We start from the raw sequence: 17,604 nt of genomic DNA on the forward strand, positions 1-17,604 counted from the left end.
GGTGCTGTCAAGTCGAGGATGATGCCTAGCAGCCCTCTATGGGGTTTTTGAGACTGTAGATCTTTGTACGAGCAAACACAGCCTCCTCTTTCTTCCTTGAGGAGCTGGGCAGTTTGAATGTTTGACCTGGCAGTTAACAGCCCAATGCTGAGCCCACACCTCCACCAGAACTCTTTGAAAGGGATGTTAGGGCATTAAGGGAGGCATGATGAGATAAAGCCTCGTGGGTTCTGGTGCTGGCTCTGCCTGAGATGAAATGTTGGACTCTGAGAAGTCTCTTGATGGGAACCTGCTTGCCCTCTGGCTAAAGTCCTCTTCTGTTCCACCGTTCTTTCTTTGGGCCCATGGTGCTTGGGACGGTTGTAGAACTTCTGAGAGTCAAGAAAGGACCAGAGCTGGGAGACCAGAGTTCAACAGGGCCAGGGTGGAAAAAAGGGGAGGACGGTCTTGAACCTCCCCTGAAGCCTGAAAGTTGCTTTTGAACCTGTCTTCCCCCCTAAGAAAGGCTATTATGAGAGGCACGATCAGCTGTTCTCTATTTCTGGAGCGAAGAGAACGAGAAGAAAGAGAACAAAAGAAAATGAGATCAAATTGCAGCGAAGACTGTTAAATAACAGAATGAACGAGTCCCGGAAGTCATGACCATGCCTTTCGGGGAAAGTCATCGAAGCAGTCTGTCTATCCCAGATGATTCTGGCCAGGGTCACCAGCTGTGTCCACAGGCAATTGGATGGACCAGGTGTCATTTCAGTCCCCTTCCCATCTCCGTGTCTCTGCAGTTGTAGGACATTATGCATAAATAGTATAATACGCCAAATTACTCCATTTATACATTTTATGTATCTATTAATATGGACAACAGCTTCCTCTCCATTTTACCAATAAAGTTTTGAATATAAATGTAACTCCAGCTCTCCCCATTACAGCTCTGCATTCAGAGCTAATTGCCTCACAGAACACTTAAGGAGTCATTTTTCATTATGATGGTGAGCAAGGGGAAGGCAGATGGCACAGTCATGTTATTGATTTGATGATCCTTGCCTGGCTTGTGGAATAAATGGAACTGAATGTATGGTCACTGCATCCAGACGTCCAGGAGCTTCAAGGTTCAGCTCAAATTATGTCAGACAGCAGGCTGAGAAGATGATAACCCACTTATTCCCTAAGGCTTCAAAATGGTGATGCTAAGAACCATGCCGGACTCCTCAAACCTCCTTCCTGGAGTCCTGTGGACCAATTTAAGCTTCCCGGCTCCGAATGGAAGGGGATGTGCTCACATGCTTCACCAGGGCTTTAGTAGTGTGACAGCTCTGGCTATGGGGCCCGCTCAATAGGGATATCTGCTCAACTGTCCCGGTGGAGGCTCCTTTGCAAATACTAGGGGGGTAAAAGGAAGTGAGTTTCTCATTTTCAGAGGGTCATCAATGTTTTCCCTAAAAGAAAATATCACTTTGGCCTTAGAGAGAGTTGATGCTATCATAATCAATGTGTACCTATTTTTTTCTGATTCAGTTACCATAGCTGGTGCTGCTTCTGCCACTGAATCCTGCGTTAGGAACGAAGAGCTACTCAAACTCAAATGTCCTTTGTGCATGCTCTTTCAGGACACGGTCAACTCAGAGATTAAGTCAGCTGTCGATAAAGTCTGGACTTTTTCAATCAAAACTTGAATATACTCCCCCTGAACAAAGCTCTCTCCTCCTGTAGAGAGTTACAGTCTCAGTAAGCCACAGAGGCTGCCCTACCCTGTCCTAGAGGGGTGTTATGGGTCAGAATTGACTCAATGGTGATGCGCTATTTTTTGTTGTTGTTGTTGTTGTTTCATTTGCTAAAAGCTCATTTGAGATGGTTCTCAGTGGGAAAAATGTTTATGAGAGAAGGAATCCCAGGTTCCCTGACCCACATTTTCTTAGTGTGTTTTTTTTTTTCTCGTTTGCTAGCAAGGAGATGCATTTTCCCAAGCCCCTTTTTTTTCCTTCTGAGGTCTAGGGAGTTCCCTTCTGTCTGCTGGTTCTGGCCCCTGTGGGGCAGAAGGAATGCAGTACTGCCTGCTGGTAGAAGGTGGGTTTCATTTTTTCCTGGTTTGATTTTATAAAGAGGCATAATAAACATGAGGGTCCTCCCCATACAACACACCCAGAGACGGAGGGTTAAATCCCTGCCTAGACACACACACATGCATCCCTAGATAAGTCTCTCCCCGCCTCTGACCCCCAGGTTTCTTTTTGGTAAAATGTGGACTACAACCAGATGATTTCTAGGGCTATTCAAAAACTTCAAAAATTCATCCATTTTCTGACACTTGGGGTTACTCATCCACCCTGCTCCTTGTTAAAGGCAGTATGACAGCCTTTCACCAAGTCCCTTCAAACCTATGTTCAGCAAGACTAATACATGACCAATTAAAATGACGACTTCTTACTAATCAGCACTTTTTTATATAGACCCTGGTCATCCACCAACATAAGAAATACCGGGGGGTTGATTTATCCTTTACGTTTTACTCAGGCTCACACAATTCTTTCTTTGATTTTGGGTTGCTTCATGAAAAGCTTGCTTATTTCAAGCAAATCGTGACTTTCCTTTGGCTTTTGTCTGTTGATTGTTGAGTTGCTTGCTTTTTCCTATTTTTCTCTTTGACCACAGCAATTACTCACCAGTCGATTGCAGACATCACCAAAAGGTGTGCGAGGTCGGCGAGAGAAGCAGGGGCAAGGAGGCACAGGGAAGGAAAAAGTGCTGCCCACATTTTCTGGGCTGGTGGGCTCATCTTTCATATCCAGACATTCTGACTGGTTCTGGATGTTTGTTTCTAATGGCTCCTGTCCTAGGAGTACTTAAGTGATTTTCAAAGGGCATTTCACTCAATTTCTGCTGCACGTGTAATTAGTCCCACTCACTGTGGTGACGTGAGATTACTTGGCATGGCTCTTCCATCCGCAGGCTTTGTAACTCCACCCGTAGGTGGGTGGGATTCTACCTTGGGGGATTCACCATTTGCCATTCTCTTGGGTGTCAGGTGAGCCATCTCAGAAGCTGGAAGAGAGACTCTCTCATCCAGGAAGAATGAAGCGCCAAGAGAGAGGAGTCCATCCCAAAGGAGTCCTTTGAGAAGTGGGAGTGGCGGCAGCATGTCAGGCTTTCCAGCCCATGAGTAAAGCCGAGTGCCTTGGAGCAGGAAGCTGTCCTACCAAGTGGGGTGTCCATTGGGCATTCACTAGACCTTTATAACACTGGCCCGAGCTGGGCAGCGGCCAAGGAGATGCACGGCTAAGAGGTTGAGGACCAGAGAGAGGTTTTGCTGTGGACAAAGTGACTGTATCCTTATTTATTTCTTTTACCTGATCCTGACTTGTGCTTACTCGTGGTAACCGGATAACTTCCCTGATCAAACCCCATCATCATCAATACTACCGGGGAGTTCTGTGTGGCTATCGCAATCCATTGGCAAACCCAGCAGGGAAGCAGTGCACCATGGGAGGCAGGGCTGGTGTCGGCCGAGGATAAAGAAGGATGCGGGGGGTGGCATGCCGACCACTGCCGCCCAGGAGTCCTAGCTGGGCAGATGTCGAGTTGTCTTCTCTAACCCCCCATGTGGGGCTAGAGAAGTTCAGGCCAGACCCCTCCCCACTTCCTCAGTCTATTCTTCAAGCTTCCGGTCCTTATTTTCTTCCTTGTTTCCTTTACACACGAATCGATGTCTTTCCGATTAGCAACGGGACAGTGAAATATTAAAAACATCTTACTGGGAGCACCTTGGCACATGTCACTTTGGAGTGACACCGACGGGTAAAAGAAGAAGTTTGGGGCATTCTGCCACAATGTTCACCCCTTCCTTGCCACACCCCTCAGAAAATGATTTGAGAAGAGCACTTTGGTCTCAGCTCTTGTGGTTTTACATTCTGGCGCCATCATGCATTTTCTACATGTTATAGGCAAGTCACTCACCCTCCATGAGTTCACTTTCCTCCTCTGTACAAGTGCTAAATAGACTTGGTAAGGATACACCCCATCTGTCAGTGGCCCTGTTGGGGTAGCTTGTGCATCGCTAGGATACTAGAACGCATGATGCCAGGTTTCCCCATAGAAGCAGCATCACCTTGGTGGACAAGCTTCAGTGGAGTTTCTGTACCGAGCCAGAGTAGGAAGAAAAGTCTCGTGGTCAACTTCAGTACCCAGTGGCCCCACCAGTGGACTTCAGCCTACTAATGATTGTGAAGCTGGCCCACGGCAGGCCGGCACTTCATTCTGTTGTACTCAGAGGCCACCATGAGTTGGTGCAAACTCGGTGGCTATTAACAACAGGGTTATGAGAATCCAAGGCAGGAGACACGGAACAGAGGATTCACAAGGAACATAGATTCACAGGCAAATGTACATGCATCAATGATAACCGAGCAATGACAACTATTTTTAATTTGCCAGCTGTATTTTGTGAGCTTCTCTCTCTTGAATGTACTTATTATGTGGACTTTGAGTCCATAAATCTATTCCTCTGCTCATAAAAAACAGAACCTAGCTAGCTGTGCTCTTTCCAACTTAAATGAAATGGCTTAAACAATTATTACCCAAGGAAGAAAGAAGAGTTCAAATCATGGAAACGGAATAACTTGATGATAGATCTGGTACATGCTACATTGGAAATGTAAATTGCTTTGAGCGCTTTGCATTATCTTTCACTGATAGTCTGATTTTCACTGAATCTTAAATTCAAGCCAGTAAGTTGTAATAGATCTCTTCCAACGAAAGTATGCTATTGGGCTTGATTTTAGTTCTTGCTTGAATCTTACATGAATCATAAAAGCATAAAACCCAGTCTGTCAAAAATGACGGGCCCTCTTTGTGGGGACTGCAATCAATGTCAGGAAGCAAAACATGTGAACTGCTGAACGGAAAGCCAATTTGCTCTGTAAACCTTCATCCAAATCACAATAACAAGTTACATATACTACAAAAAAAAATTATGGACCAAAGTGGAATTTTACTCAGGAAAGTTCGCCTTCCTATAGTATCTATCTTTTCTATGTCTTCTTAAGGGAGGTCCTATCATGGAAGGATAAGTAATTTCGTTCATATTATTTATCAAGGATCAGTTTCTAGGAACATGTGGGACGTGAGAGATGAAGCATAAAATAATACAAAACCCTGCCCTGGAGGGTGCATAACCTGAGAAGCAAGTTAAAAGAAGTGTGACCTGATGTATGTTGCCCTCATTGTCATCCAGTTGGTTCCGTCTCATAGTGACCCTGAAGGGCACGGGAGAGCGGTCCCTGTCCGAGACTAACAATTGCAGGGAGTAGACGGCCTCTTCTTTCTCCTGCTGATATGTTAGAAGGTAGTGGCAAAATGAACCAACAAAGCCTAAGGGATTTCAAGGGAGAATGAAGTCCATTTGTGTACTGGGCACTGAACAGGCTCTGTGGGACACGTGGCCTTTGCACTGGGATTTGAAAATAGGCTGCTAAGAGGCGTGGGCATCACAGGTACAAAAACAACAGTGACCGTGACCCCAAGCACCCGCCTATCTCATAGTCAGAAGAGGAAACAGTCAGTGTGGACTGACAACGTTGTTAGGTGCCATTGGGTCTGTTCTGGCCCACAGCACCCCTGTGCACGACAGCACGACACACTGCATGGTCCTGCGTCATACTCACAATTGCCCCTATTGCCGGAGCCTATTGTGGCAGCCACAGTGTCCATCCAGCCTGTTGAGAGTCTTCCTTTTTGTCACGGCCCCTCCACTTGACCAAACATGATGTCCTTCTCCAGGGACTGGTCTCTCCTGCCAACCTGTCCAAAGTATGTGAGACGAAGAGGTCTCGCCATCCTTGCCTCTACAGAATGGTCTGGCTGTGCCTCTTCCAAGACAGAGAGGTTTGCCCTTTGAGCCAGTCCAGGGTATTTCCAATATTCTTCTCCAGCACCACAATTCAAATATGTAGATTCTTAGAAGCCAGGCTGTTTTATTTAGTAATCAGTCTTAGAGATGAGGAAGCTGAGGTTTAAATAATTGCCTCTGGGCCCTGCAGGCCAGCATATGGAAGGCCTCTGTGGGTGCTGAACCTGACGGACAGGCTGAGGAGAGGTCCGGGAGGGCCTTACATCCCAGGAATGGCTGGACTGATCCCATCAGGCAATGAAAACTTGGTGAAGGTTTCCAAAAAAGAAGTGGTATGGCTTGAGTGGTGCTTTCCTTGGGCAACAAGCAGCCCATTTAAGCACCACCAATGCCTGAATGACGACAACAACAACAACAGGGAGGAGCATGCAGAGAAGAAGGGAAGGTGTCGGCTCTCCACTCAGGGTGAATTACAGGGCATCCTAAATGAATAGGGACACACAAAGAGAGGCAGTAGAGAGCCCCCAAACAATAAATCTAGAGGAAGAGCTAGTCTGGGAAGTGGAGTGGCGGAAGGCGAGAGGGAAGGGAAAAGTGATTTTCTATCTGCTGTTGTGTCCAATCAAGTGGATTAGCTGATGGCGACCCTACAGGACAGATCAAAACTGACACATAGGGTTTCAGAGGCTTTACTCCGTGTGGAAGGAGACTGTCATCTCTTTCTCATGGGGAACAGCTGCTGGGTTTCAATGACTGACCTTTTGGTCAGCAGTGGATTGCCTAATTGCTATGCCACTAAGTCACCTCACTTTATATGTAGAGGAGGAAATCCAGGGAGAGGTGTTGGAGGGAGGTGCTGCAACAGGTGTGAGGTGTTGGATGGGGACCCACTGCGTTGGGAGTTTGCAGCAGAGGAGTTCCGCCATGGAAGTGGAGACGTTAGGATCCTACAGGGTGAGTGAGGAGACTCAGGCTCTATCTAACTCAGGGTCAAATCTCGGAGCATGCCTTACTGGCAAACGAAGCAGACAAACAGAGGAGGCTTTGTCCATGATCTTGAGGTAAATGCTGAGTAAGGCGCTGAGACAAATCAAGGACAACATACCCGAAGAAGAAGAAAGTTTCCCAGGGTCCACGAGGTGAGGTGAAGGACATTTAACAGTCAAAGTCTACAAAGACATCACTCTGTCTCTGCACCAGTGAGAACAGAGAAAAGGGGATCCCACCATGCCTATCACGTTGTGTTACTTGTCGAGAGAAAAGTAGTAATTCAGCAGCAGATGTAGACCGCTTCTCTTTCATCCCTCTCCTGGGGACATGCACTTTCTTCACAGCACTCATACGATTTGTAATCAGGAGTCCTCGTGCAGGCTGATTTGTGTCCTGTTCTCCTCCATGGAGCGTAAGCCCTGTGAAAGCAGGATGCTTTCGCTTTCGTTCCGCGCAGTGTGGCTGGCCCTGGGAAGCAGCAGGGCCAGAATGCTTCTCTGAAGTGAAGATGGTGAAACGGGAGCTCACGGATGGTGGGCACGTTTTCCAGAGGGACCCGATCCTGGGAAAGGACACCATGGAAAAGCAGAGGGCCGGTGACAATAGGGGACGACTCTCAAGGAGACGGATTAACCCAGTGGCTCCAATGAGGGGCTCAAGCCTAACAACAACTGTCAGGATGGTACGGGATTGGGCAGTGTTCGGTGCACGGGGTCACTATGAGTTGGAACTGCCTTGATGGCAACTAACATCATCATCAACAACAACAACAACAACAACAACAACAACAATAGTTCCACACTCATAGCCGGAAACGTGCCTATGTCTTGAATGAACAAAGGCAGCAAATGAGGATTCACAATAATATTTTCTTATAAGGAAAATGCAATGATTTCCCCACTGCGGATTGTGAGGTCTTTAACGGTATTTTTGACAGAGTCATAGTTATGACAATAATCTCAGAGACATGTTTGTAAAAAGTTGATAAGCCCTTACCTTTGTAGTTTCTTGGGCTCTCTCATAAAATGCCCTTTTTTTATTCATTTCTTTATGGAAACACATTTGCTAGCTATTTACAATAGTTGGCTTTGAGATTAAAAGGCAAAGAACATGCCTGACTTTTATAATGGTGCCTCTACACAACTCATCAGCTCCGGTCCTTCATCCCAGCCACCACTAGCAAAGGGCGTGCTCAGGTGTGTTTCTCCCCCACTGCCATCCGGTGGATTCTGACTCATCTCCGCATTCTGGGACAGGCGAGATCTGCCTCCATGGGTTTCCAGGACGGCGACTCTGTATGGGGGTAGAGAGCCTGGTCTTCCTCCCATGAGCTGTTGGTGGTTTTGATTTGCTGACCTTAAGGCTGGGAGCCCAAGGCATAAATACTGCACCACCAGTGCTCCTGGTAGGCGTGTTTCTAGAAGTGTGAAAATAGAGCTGCAGTCATGGCAAGATAATACAGAATGGGAATGGGGCAGGCGGCCCTAGAAGCTTCTTGAAAATGGAAATGGACTAAAACAAACAAACAAACAAACAAACAAACAAACAAACAAACAAACAGCCTAGTGGTCAAGGAGGGAATGCTGCATTGAGAGCCTTCCTAGAGTGACTTCCCAGCCCCCTTTGAGAACAGGTAAGGCCTCCCACCACTCACTAGTGGTGGGAGATTCCTTTTGCTCACTTCTAGAATGGAGGCAGTGTGAACCATCACCTCCTTTAAACATGCCCAGAACATTATTTAGACTGTGACTGATAAAAATAGTGAGGATTTTTAAAAATCTCAAGAATAGTACTAATTATTTTTACTCACTAATGAGCAGTATTCTAGAAAACACAGGTTCTTTAACTGATCCGGGGAAGCTGGAAAGACAAATAAAACTATCACTTAGAAGCAAGTCATTTGCATCCCCCCAACCCTAAGCAGGTGTGATTTAACCTAATTTATAGGAGAATGGAGTTAGAGCGAAAGGTATCTTAGGGATCTACTCTAATGCCTCCCGTTCATATGTGAGAAAAAGCCCTGGAGACAAGAACCTAGGCCTGGCCAAGCAGCTTGTTAGCGGCCGGACTGAGTGCGACCTCAGGATTGGGATGCCACATGCCTGGCTCACAAAGACAAGCGGAAGGCCTTTGCCTCTGACTGCACGCCTCTTGTCACTAGCACATCATGAGCTGACGTGTCATGGCATGTATTTGAGCAAATTTCTGGGATCGCATTGCCAGGAAAGAGAGATCTATCCTAATCTCAGCGCTGCATAGCAACCCTTTCTAGGTCTTGCTCTGACGCTGGATAGAGTTTTCAGGTACAAGGGCTATCACAGTGGTTACGTGTCGGGCTGCCCTCTGCAAAATCATCAGTTTGAAACCAGCAGCTGCTCCATGGGAGAAAGATGAGGCTTTCTACCCCCGTGAACAATTACAGTTTCAGAGAGAAAGAGGGGCAGTTCCACCCTGTCCTATCACTATGAGTCAGAAATGACTCTATGGCTGTGAGTGCGATGTCTATCTAGTCTCTTTGGTAGCAGTGTGGGTTGGGCTGTGACCAGCAAGGTGGGTGGTTCAAACACACCAACGACTTATGGGAGAAAGATGAGGCTGTCTGCTCCGCTAAAGATCTGCAGTCTTGGAAACCCTGTGGAGTGGCTCTGCTGTGGCCCATAGGGTAGCTAGACATGGAGATGCACTGGATAGCATTTGGATTTTTATCCAGAGAAGCACAGTCACAGGAGAGATAGAGGCTGGGAACCCAGAGGGCTCTGGGTTGGGACTCTGCCTTCCTCCTTCACGAGCTGTGTTGGCTCTGAGAAAGTTATTGAGCCTCTCGAGTTTCACTTATTTTATCTGTACAAATGGGATAATAGACACAGAGCCAAGGAAGAGATTCGCCCAATAGAAGAAAAGAGAGCGAGAACCTGGTAGAACGCTCACCCTTCCTAGTTCTCTGTCTCCCTCCCTCATCCTTGAATGAAGTCAACATTCTTTCCATCCTCCTCACAAACAGGACAGGCACGAGCACTGTGTGGGCCGACCATGCACTTTCAACAGTGCGTCCTGTTTCTACAGTGGGCACAGTAAGCCGACGACCCTGCCACGGCGACCTAGTCACCCCTCTTTGGTAACGTTAGACAAAGTCCTGACACAACGGAGCTCTCCGTGGAGGGGTGTGGCTTTCTTTCTTGGTGCTGGAGCCTTGAGTCGATGGGATTTTTAACCTGGTGAGGAAGAATCCATAAACTATGAAATTCATAATCCTCCATCACAAAGTGACAGCGATCATTAGCATCTTCAATTTATGCTTCTGAAGAGCTCTGTTTACTTGGCCCACATTTTATCTTAATGTGAGTCTAAAACGCTTTGAGACCCTGCTGGCCGGGGCGATTGGAGACCTGTTCGCCTGTGGATAGCGGCCGCAAGTGCCCTCTTGTCACGGGATGACGGCAGTCTTGCCACCGCCCGGAGATCAGAAAAGAGAGAGACTGCCTGGCGAATATATTTCAACACAAAAACTCCATGTAGCACTCTGCAGAATGGCTGCCAGGAGTTAAGAGTAGAAAATATAGGAAGCATCTAGAGGAAGCATGGCTCGAGAAAGCCTAACTGCATTGTACTAACCAAACAAATAAACAAACACAGGAGGTACGTGGCATGTCCACCTAATGGATCTGCCCAGCTCGCCGTTCGAGCTGTACAACACGAGGGTCCTGGCAGGGACTTTGTACATTTCAGGGAGAACACTCAAAGGGTGGCTGTCTAATCCTTCATCACTACGCATTACTGAGATACTTATTTGTGGGAAGGGCACAACACAAAGCCTAAAGACAATGCCATATTTTAAATCTGACAGGAGCGATCACGAGCTGCTACTGCAGAGTTTGCCACGCTAGCTTCTGCGTGTTTCTGAGTCACGGGCTAGAGCTGAGTTTGAGTTTCTGTGGGAAGTCACCTTGTTCCTGGTGCCTGCCCTGCACTCTCAAATGCCCCCCTTCACCTGCACACTTTTATATGTGACAGGGAAGAGTCCATCATCAAGAGCATCATCCAACATGTGGACCGTTGATTTCAAAAAGTGCCTGATGAAAGATCTGAGACTCTGTAAAGTTAATAACAACAAAGAATTTTTGTTTTACTATACAAGAGTGGCCAAAACCTGGTGTCATTTATCTGAGCTGTCCCTAACAGGCAAGAGAAGTTTTGAAATAACGAATGCCAAGTGAAGCGCTGAGCAGTGATGCTAACATTTGTAGACAAGCAGCTGAAGACCCAGAAGCACGCCTGGCAGGCCCTGTCCCCACTGTGGAGATGGCTCAGGAGTCTGGCCATGAAGCTCTCCTTCTCTTCCTCAGCAACACCCCCAGCCCAGCTGGGGGTGGTTCTTCCGAACACAGGGTCTCTAGAAGAACAATCTAGAAACACAAATATATTTTCATCCGATCATTCATTAAGGCTGTACTGAACTGAGGCTTATGGACGGCAGTGGTTGCTCAAGATTGCACCTCTGAGGTGTCTTATCATCACCGTCACCATCACCGTCATCATCTCCATGGTCAAAAGCCTCCAGGAACTGCTTGCTTTCCATGTGCAGGTAAGTACACACTTATACACATGCTTCCCATGAAGACAGCGATCAAATTCTGGCCAGGAGACAACTGATCTCAACATTTCCCTTCAAAGAGCAGATACAGTTCTCACACAATTTCTCCTTTCAAAGTACGGATGATATACAATGTTCAGTTTATCTGGCTGTGCATGTATAATATAAAACATCTTGAGAGAGCAGACCACAAACAGCTGTGTGGTTTATTTATCAGGGTCAGTATTTGCCTTGTTCAAGGAAAACCTAACTGATAACATTAGACAATTTCTCTGCCAATACTGCCTTTTTTTATTTTGTCATGAAGTTGGGAGGTTTTAATTATGTCCCCACATTTTCTTAAAAAAATGTTCACACACACAGCAAAGGTGAAAGACTTTTATGAGGCTTCCACCATGCTCACTATCCAGGTTCTGCCATGAGCACTTTTTACTTAACTTGTTTTCTAGTTTTATAACACCTTTGTCTATCTATGTGTCCTACGCTCCATTCACCATTCAGCAATGCCCTATATGTTTTTGATGTACTTCAAAATACACTATAGGCAACCGTTAATACTGTACGTTGAAGGAGTAGACTCAAAGAGTCTCCCTCATCCTATCTGTATGCCTATAAAAGGAATTTATTAGATTTAAAAACATTTGGCAAAGTTCACCCTAAATGCATACAGGTGTTCATCATAGTTCAATCTACAGGCTCTTTGAAAAAGGATGGTAAGTCATCTCCATATTTTGTTGATACAATTTTCATCCAAATGTTTGCTTTGTGAAGACACAGGATGTTCATCACAGGAACATAAGCTCCCTACTACAGGTGATCAGAAAACATTACCTGGAATGTTAATGATAAATTTCATTTTGCTTTTTTGTTCTATAATACACTGCTCTTGGCCCCAAACCCCAATTATCCCTTGAATGTAGAAATTTGGTGCTTTCTATAAATGGAAATAGGCAAATCAGTATCTGGGTGCTACAGGTGTGTACATAGGTGAGTAGCTAGAGGCATCTGTACCCAAAACAAGATAAACAAACTCACTGTCATCACATTGATGCCCATTCATGGCAACCCTCTATAAGGTGTCCAGAGCTGTAAATCTTCATGGGAGTAGACAGCCTCATCTTTTGCCCATTGAGTGGTTGGCGGGTTTGAACAGTTGACTTTGCAGCCTAACCACCTAAGCCACATCTCAGGGCTATTGAGAAGTATCTTGAGGTTTGTGCAAATACAAATAAGTGGGCATAGCCAAATAGATTCATTGAAGAAGCAAATATGGATCCTTTTCAGACACAACCAAACACCTTTCATGATTTGTTTTTTAGGTTTGAGAGCTCATGACCATAGCCTCATGGGACAACTCCATCAAAGGGCATTACATAGTTACATACATAGGCATCCTGGTAAGGTGAGTATTGTGTTGGCTAGTAAGAGCTTTTAAGGAGCAGCAATCTAAGCCCCATCTGTGGGTCTCTATCCACCAGGAGCCAAAGAGTAAGGAGGTAACTAAAACCTCAGAGAAGAAACAAGGCTACATGAGCCACAATCTCGTCTACCTTGAGATCAGAAGAACTAGACGATGCCTGGCTATCGCCAGTGAACCTCATGACTGGGGTCACAATAGTTGGTCCTGGATAGTATGGGAGAAAAATGTGACTCAGAATTAAAAATCTCTTAAGAAAATAAATAAAAGAAAGCCAAACAACTTGGAGAACAAAGGACTCCGGTGGTGACCGCTCAGAGACACCCTTAATCTCTAGAACCTCCTGGGGAAAGGGCAGAGGGACACACAAAATAAAGGCGAGTGCCCAACTTAAAAATCATCAGTGTGAGAGCAAAAGGTCAAGTGTTACTCAAAGCATGGATGAGGAGATAAGGGGGCAAGGAAATTAGAGCAGGGAAATGAGAAAGAAAACAAACAGAAAATTGTGCTCGCTTCGGCAGCACATATACTAAACAAACAGAAAATTATTAAAGAAACTTCTGACACACGGTGAGAAATCTAACCAATGCCACGGAAGCATTGTCACATAGGCACCTAACTGGCTATGTGAACTTGCACTACAAAGTCTATATAATATTATTATTTTTTTAAGTGGGTCTGTCATGAGGATTGGACATGATAAACAGGAAAGCACTATGCCCGTCCAGGGCAGCATTATCATTAGCAATCATAATGCATCCACAATAAGACACGGCTGAGCTAATGGTCCACACAGCTCTTTTACGTCAGTCCAAAAGGCTTTGAAAGGTTAAAGGGACACAGTATTGGCAGTTGTCTTCACTCTGCCCATCAGTAAGGCATCTTGTCAAGGATCTAAGAGCGCTTTGGTGTAGATCACCCAGACTTGTTTTCATTAGTGAAGTGTTTGTTTTGGAAATCATCCCAGCTTTGAAAACAATACTTCCATTAGCTGGGCCCTGTACCTGTAATTATCCATCTTATCTGACCCCGGCAAAGTGGTTGTCTGACTCCATCCCATTTACCTTGGTGGTGCAAGAAAAAGAGCGAAGCACTCACTCGATGCACTCAACACATCGGGTTTGTTTATGTCGTTGAATAAACGCCCACAGAGGAACTCTGGGTAGAAATTCCTACAACAGGATATCATCAGTTTCCATATATGGCGAGTCTGAAAATGATGGGCTGATTCGCCGCCAAATGGGAGAAAAATCTCTTCTGTGAACATCTTAAGTTTACCAGGTATGAAGTGGAGGGTCTTCTGGTTTTGTGTCCGGATGAACACAAGCCAGGAGAGTGAACATGCCAGCCACTCCTATTGGTAAAATGCCCCAGCCTTCCAAAAACCCAAACCAAACCCACTACAATCGAGTCAGAGTGAGCCGACTGGGCAAGGTAGAACTTCCCCTGGAGGTTTTCAAGATGGTAGCTCTTGATGGGAGTAAAATGACGTGTCTTCCCCCTTGCCCATCTCTAGCACTTTATTTTATGCTGAAGGGGAACTGAAGAGATCAACAGATCGGACCTCGTCTTGGCTCTCATAAGCATCCCTTCCATTAAGAGTTAGATAGAGGAGACAATGAGGAGCTAGAAAAATGAGAACACAAAAGTAGGCGCAATAGATAGGTAAACGGAGAGTCCAGGACAAGTGAGATTCAGCACTGTGCATATTTACAATGTGGGCACTATGCCAGCCATCAGAAGAACTCTCAGAGGATTCTTACAATCACCCCGAGATTCAAAATGTGTTTTCAGGCTCAGGAGAAGCAGGGTCAGAGGCTGTCTGGCTGTGGCCCACTGAAGGTGAGGGTTTCCCTTAGCCGAGGAACTCCACCTTCTGCTCTGGGAGGGAGAGCACACCTTGAATATATTTCAATAGTCACAGCCAACCGTCAGGTACTGATGCCACTAGCCATTCACAACACGCAACTAATGCCCTTAGCGTGGTTGCACATGAGCAGAGCCCACTTCTAATGGTGTTTATCCTTTGGCTTCTCATGTATCCACACACTGAAAGGATAGAAGTTTGTTGGAGAGGCAAGAGGGGTTTACCTGGCTGGTGAGACTTCTCACTGGAATCATAAAAAGGAATTGGAGCAGGTGTATACAGGTGCATAGACACACCCGTGTATATTTGTCTGTTCTAAACACGCACGCATCAATGCTGAGACATTCACTATGTGTTCATGAGACAAGCATGAGCGAGTTTCACTCTCTGTCAACGCAACTTTAAGTGAAGGTTCGTAGTTGAATAAAGTTTTACCACGCTCTAAATTAGAATCATGTAAAGGCCTTTACGGCCCCTCATTGGTCCTACCTGACTGCCCAGGGGGAGGGGCACCTGAGGATCCCCGAGGGAGACAAAGAAACACCGTCAGAACTGCAGCTCTGTTCCCAGCGCATGGCTCCATGGCTATCGGCTTGGGCGCCCCCTGAAAAAGAAAACCCATTGTAAGTTAGCAGAACTGACCTGCCCTCGCCATTTCCCATTTCCCCCCATCTGTGCTTGAGCCAGCTAGACTGTGTGCACAAGCCTAGTGATGGGAGGCACACTTGAGGCCAGCGGTTCTCAACCTGTGGGTCGCGACCCCTTTGGAGGTCGAATGACCCTTTCACAGGGGTCGCCTAAGACCATCAGAAAACACATATTTCCGATGGCCTTAGGAAACGAGACACCACTCCTCTATCTGTCTCCAGAAGGGTCTGCCCACATGCAGATACGCCCACATATGAGGACCCGGCGTGAAGACTGTGACCCATGCTACACCATGCTTCAAGACAACATTACATTAATTTGTATTGTAATTAGAAATAAATATTCCTCAATATATAATTACATATTGCTTTTGTGATGAATCACTACGCTTTAAGTATGTTCAGTTTGTAACAATGAAAATACATCCCGCCTATCCGACATTTACAGGATGATTCATAACAGTAGCAAAATGACAGTTATGAAGTAGCAACGAAAACATTTTATGGTTGGGAGTCACCACAACATGAGGAACTGTATGAAAGGGCCACGGCATTCGGAAGATTGAGAGCCACTGCCTCAGGTGCTATTTTAACCCCAGTACCTGGCACAGTGGAGAGAAAGAGTAGACCCACATTTGAATACACAGACATATTGCAGTGTGGGATGCAAGGTTGCTGAGCCACAGCAGGAGGCAGCTTGCCCTAAATAGTGACATACACCTTGAATAGAAGCTCATAGAAATTGCACGCCTCTAGGGATCCAGGGGAGTCGGTGAATATAGGATCAGCATAAGAATAGTCACAGCGAGATTAAATTAGTACCTACTAATCATTGGGCATTGTAGAATGTCCTTTACAAAACTTATTTTGATCTCAGAACCACCTGATAAGATGAGACCACGGAAGGAAGGGGTGGAATAATGTACTCAGATTCACAGACCCGGGACACAGGAAGGTGGAGAGTTTACCATGGGGCAGGCAGGTTATGGAGTCTTTGTCACCACCACGCAATGCAGTTTCTGCGACGTGTGGGAGCGCGTGCACATGCACACACACAGAGACATGTGTACATAAAAGCACACAGGTGTGTGGACATGTGCACACACACAAACACATGCAAGAAATGTGGGCTTAAGGACGATATCACCTTTAAAATAGTGGGGGCAGCCTTTCAGGCCAGGAGGGGGATTCGGGCTGTGTCGGGAGCCTTCAAAGAAGGATGGGTGAGAGGTGGTCGAACTCTTCAAGTAGCTCTCTGCAGTCATGACCAGAACCAATGATTTTGTTTTGTCTTTGTCACGGATACTATTTAAACTTTTCAGAAGCCAGGACAGCCGTAGGTAGTCATTCACCTGGAATGGTTTGGGAATATTGCAGTTTCTAGAAAGTTTAACGAGGCATTAAAGATAAAATATGTCCCCTCTCATGTAAAACTTAAGGCTGAAATTTCTGGTGACAATGGCTTTATGCGGTTATAAAGGATTCCTCCTTTACGGCGACATAAATCTCTGGGCTTTCCAATGATCCTCATATAGACACATGGGGGGAGCTCTCAATACAAAGGTGAACGTGCGCCTGGCGACCGCAGCGAAGGGCAAAACAAGCGGAGAGCCGGGTTGTGACATTCAAACCAAGTGACACCACGGAGGGCTTTATACATTAAAGCCTGCATTTAATTGAGCAGATTTGTGGTTTTTATTTAAATGTTAAGTCAAAATCACCATAAGTACATAGACATTCGCCAACGATGTAAATATTTAGAGAATAGGCTTGTCGTCTTGCGGAAATACTAGGCATGTTTTGAATCATGTTTCTAAGCTACCAAAACCTCTTTTCATTTAATACATGCAACGTATATGTAAAGGTCAATTGATTATAACAGACAAAGAGAAAATAAAACCAATTCAAGGTTTACACGGCGGCCCTCTATGAGAAAGACCGAAATCCCTTTCACTGATGGGCAGGGAGGAGAGCTTGTGCTACCAAGGTCAGGGTACCTCTATGGTTTGCTCTTCTTTGGGGCTTGGCTCGAAAGGGCTGGTGACTTGCACAATCTTAGGAGTGTAGTTTGAGACACGACGTTTTACACCGTTGCACAAATAGTGAAACACAAACATATTAATAACAAAATACCTGGTAAATGATCATTCAGCATATCTAGAATCACATTAGAAAAACAACAACTTAGGCCTGTCTGGATAGGACAGGCTGGATGAACAATCTGGAGGAGAAAACAACGGGACTGACAGTTCC

General features: G+C 45.8%; 1 protein-coding gene across 1 annotated transcript in view; it reads right to left on the bottom strand.

Annotated features, from left to right (window-relative positions):
• ATRNL1 (attractin like 1) overlaps positions 1-17,604 on the bottom strand; it is a gene marked incomplete at its 5' end in the record, with an annotated part of 662,506 nt that overhangs the window by 113,630 nt on the left and 531,272 nt on the right. Inside the window, one exon of the mRNA XM_004700917.2 lies at positions 15,194-15,308. Within this exon, the coding sequence (XP_004700974.2) occupies positions 15,194-15,308 (115 nt within the window). The remainder of the gene's footprint in view (positions 1-15,193; positions 15,309-17,604) is intronic.

This window comes from Echinops telfairi, unplaced genomic scaffold, assembly GCF_000313985.2.
Source record: "Echinops telfairi isolate 266 unplaced genomic scaffold, ASM31398v2 ScPeMD7_70;HRSCAF=299, whole genome shotgun sequence".
NCBI classification, from domain to species: Eukaryota; Metazoa; Chordata; class Mammalia; order Afrosoricida; family Tenrecidae; genus Echinops; species Echinops telfairi.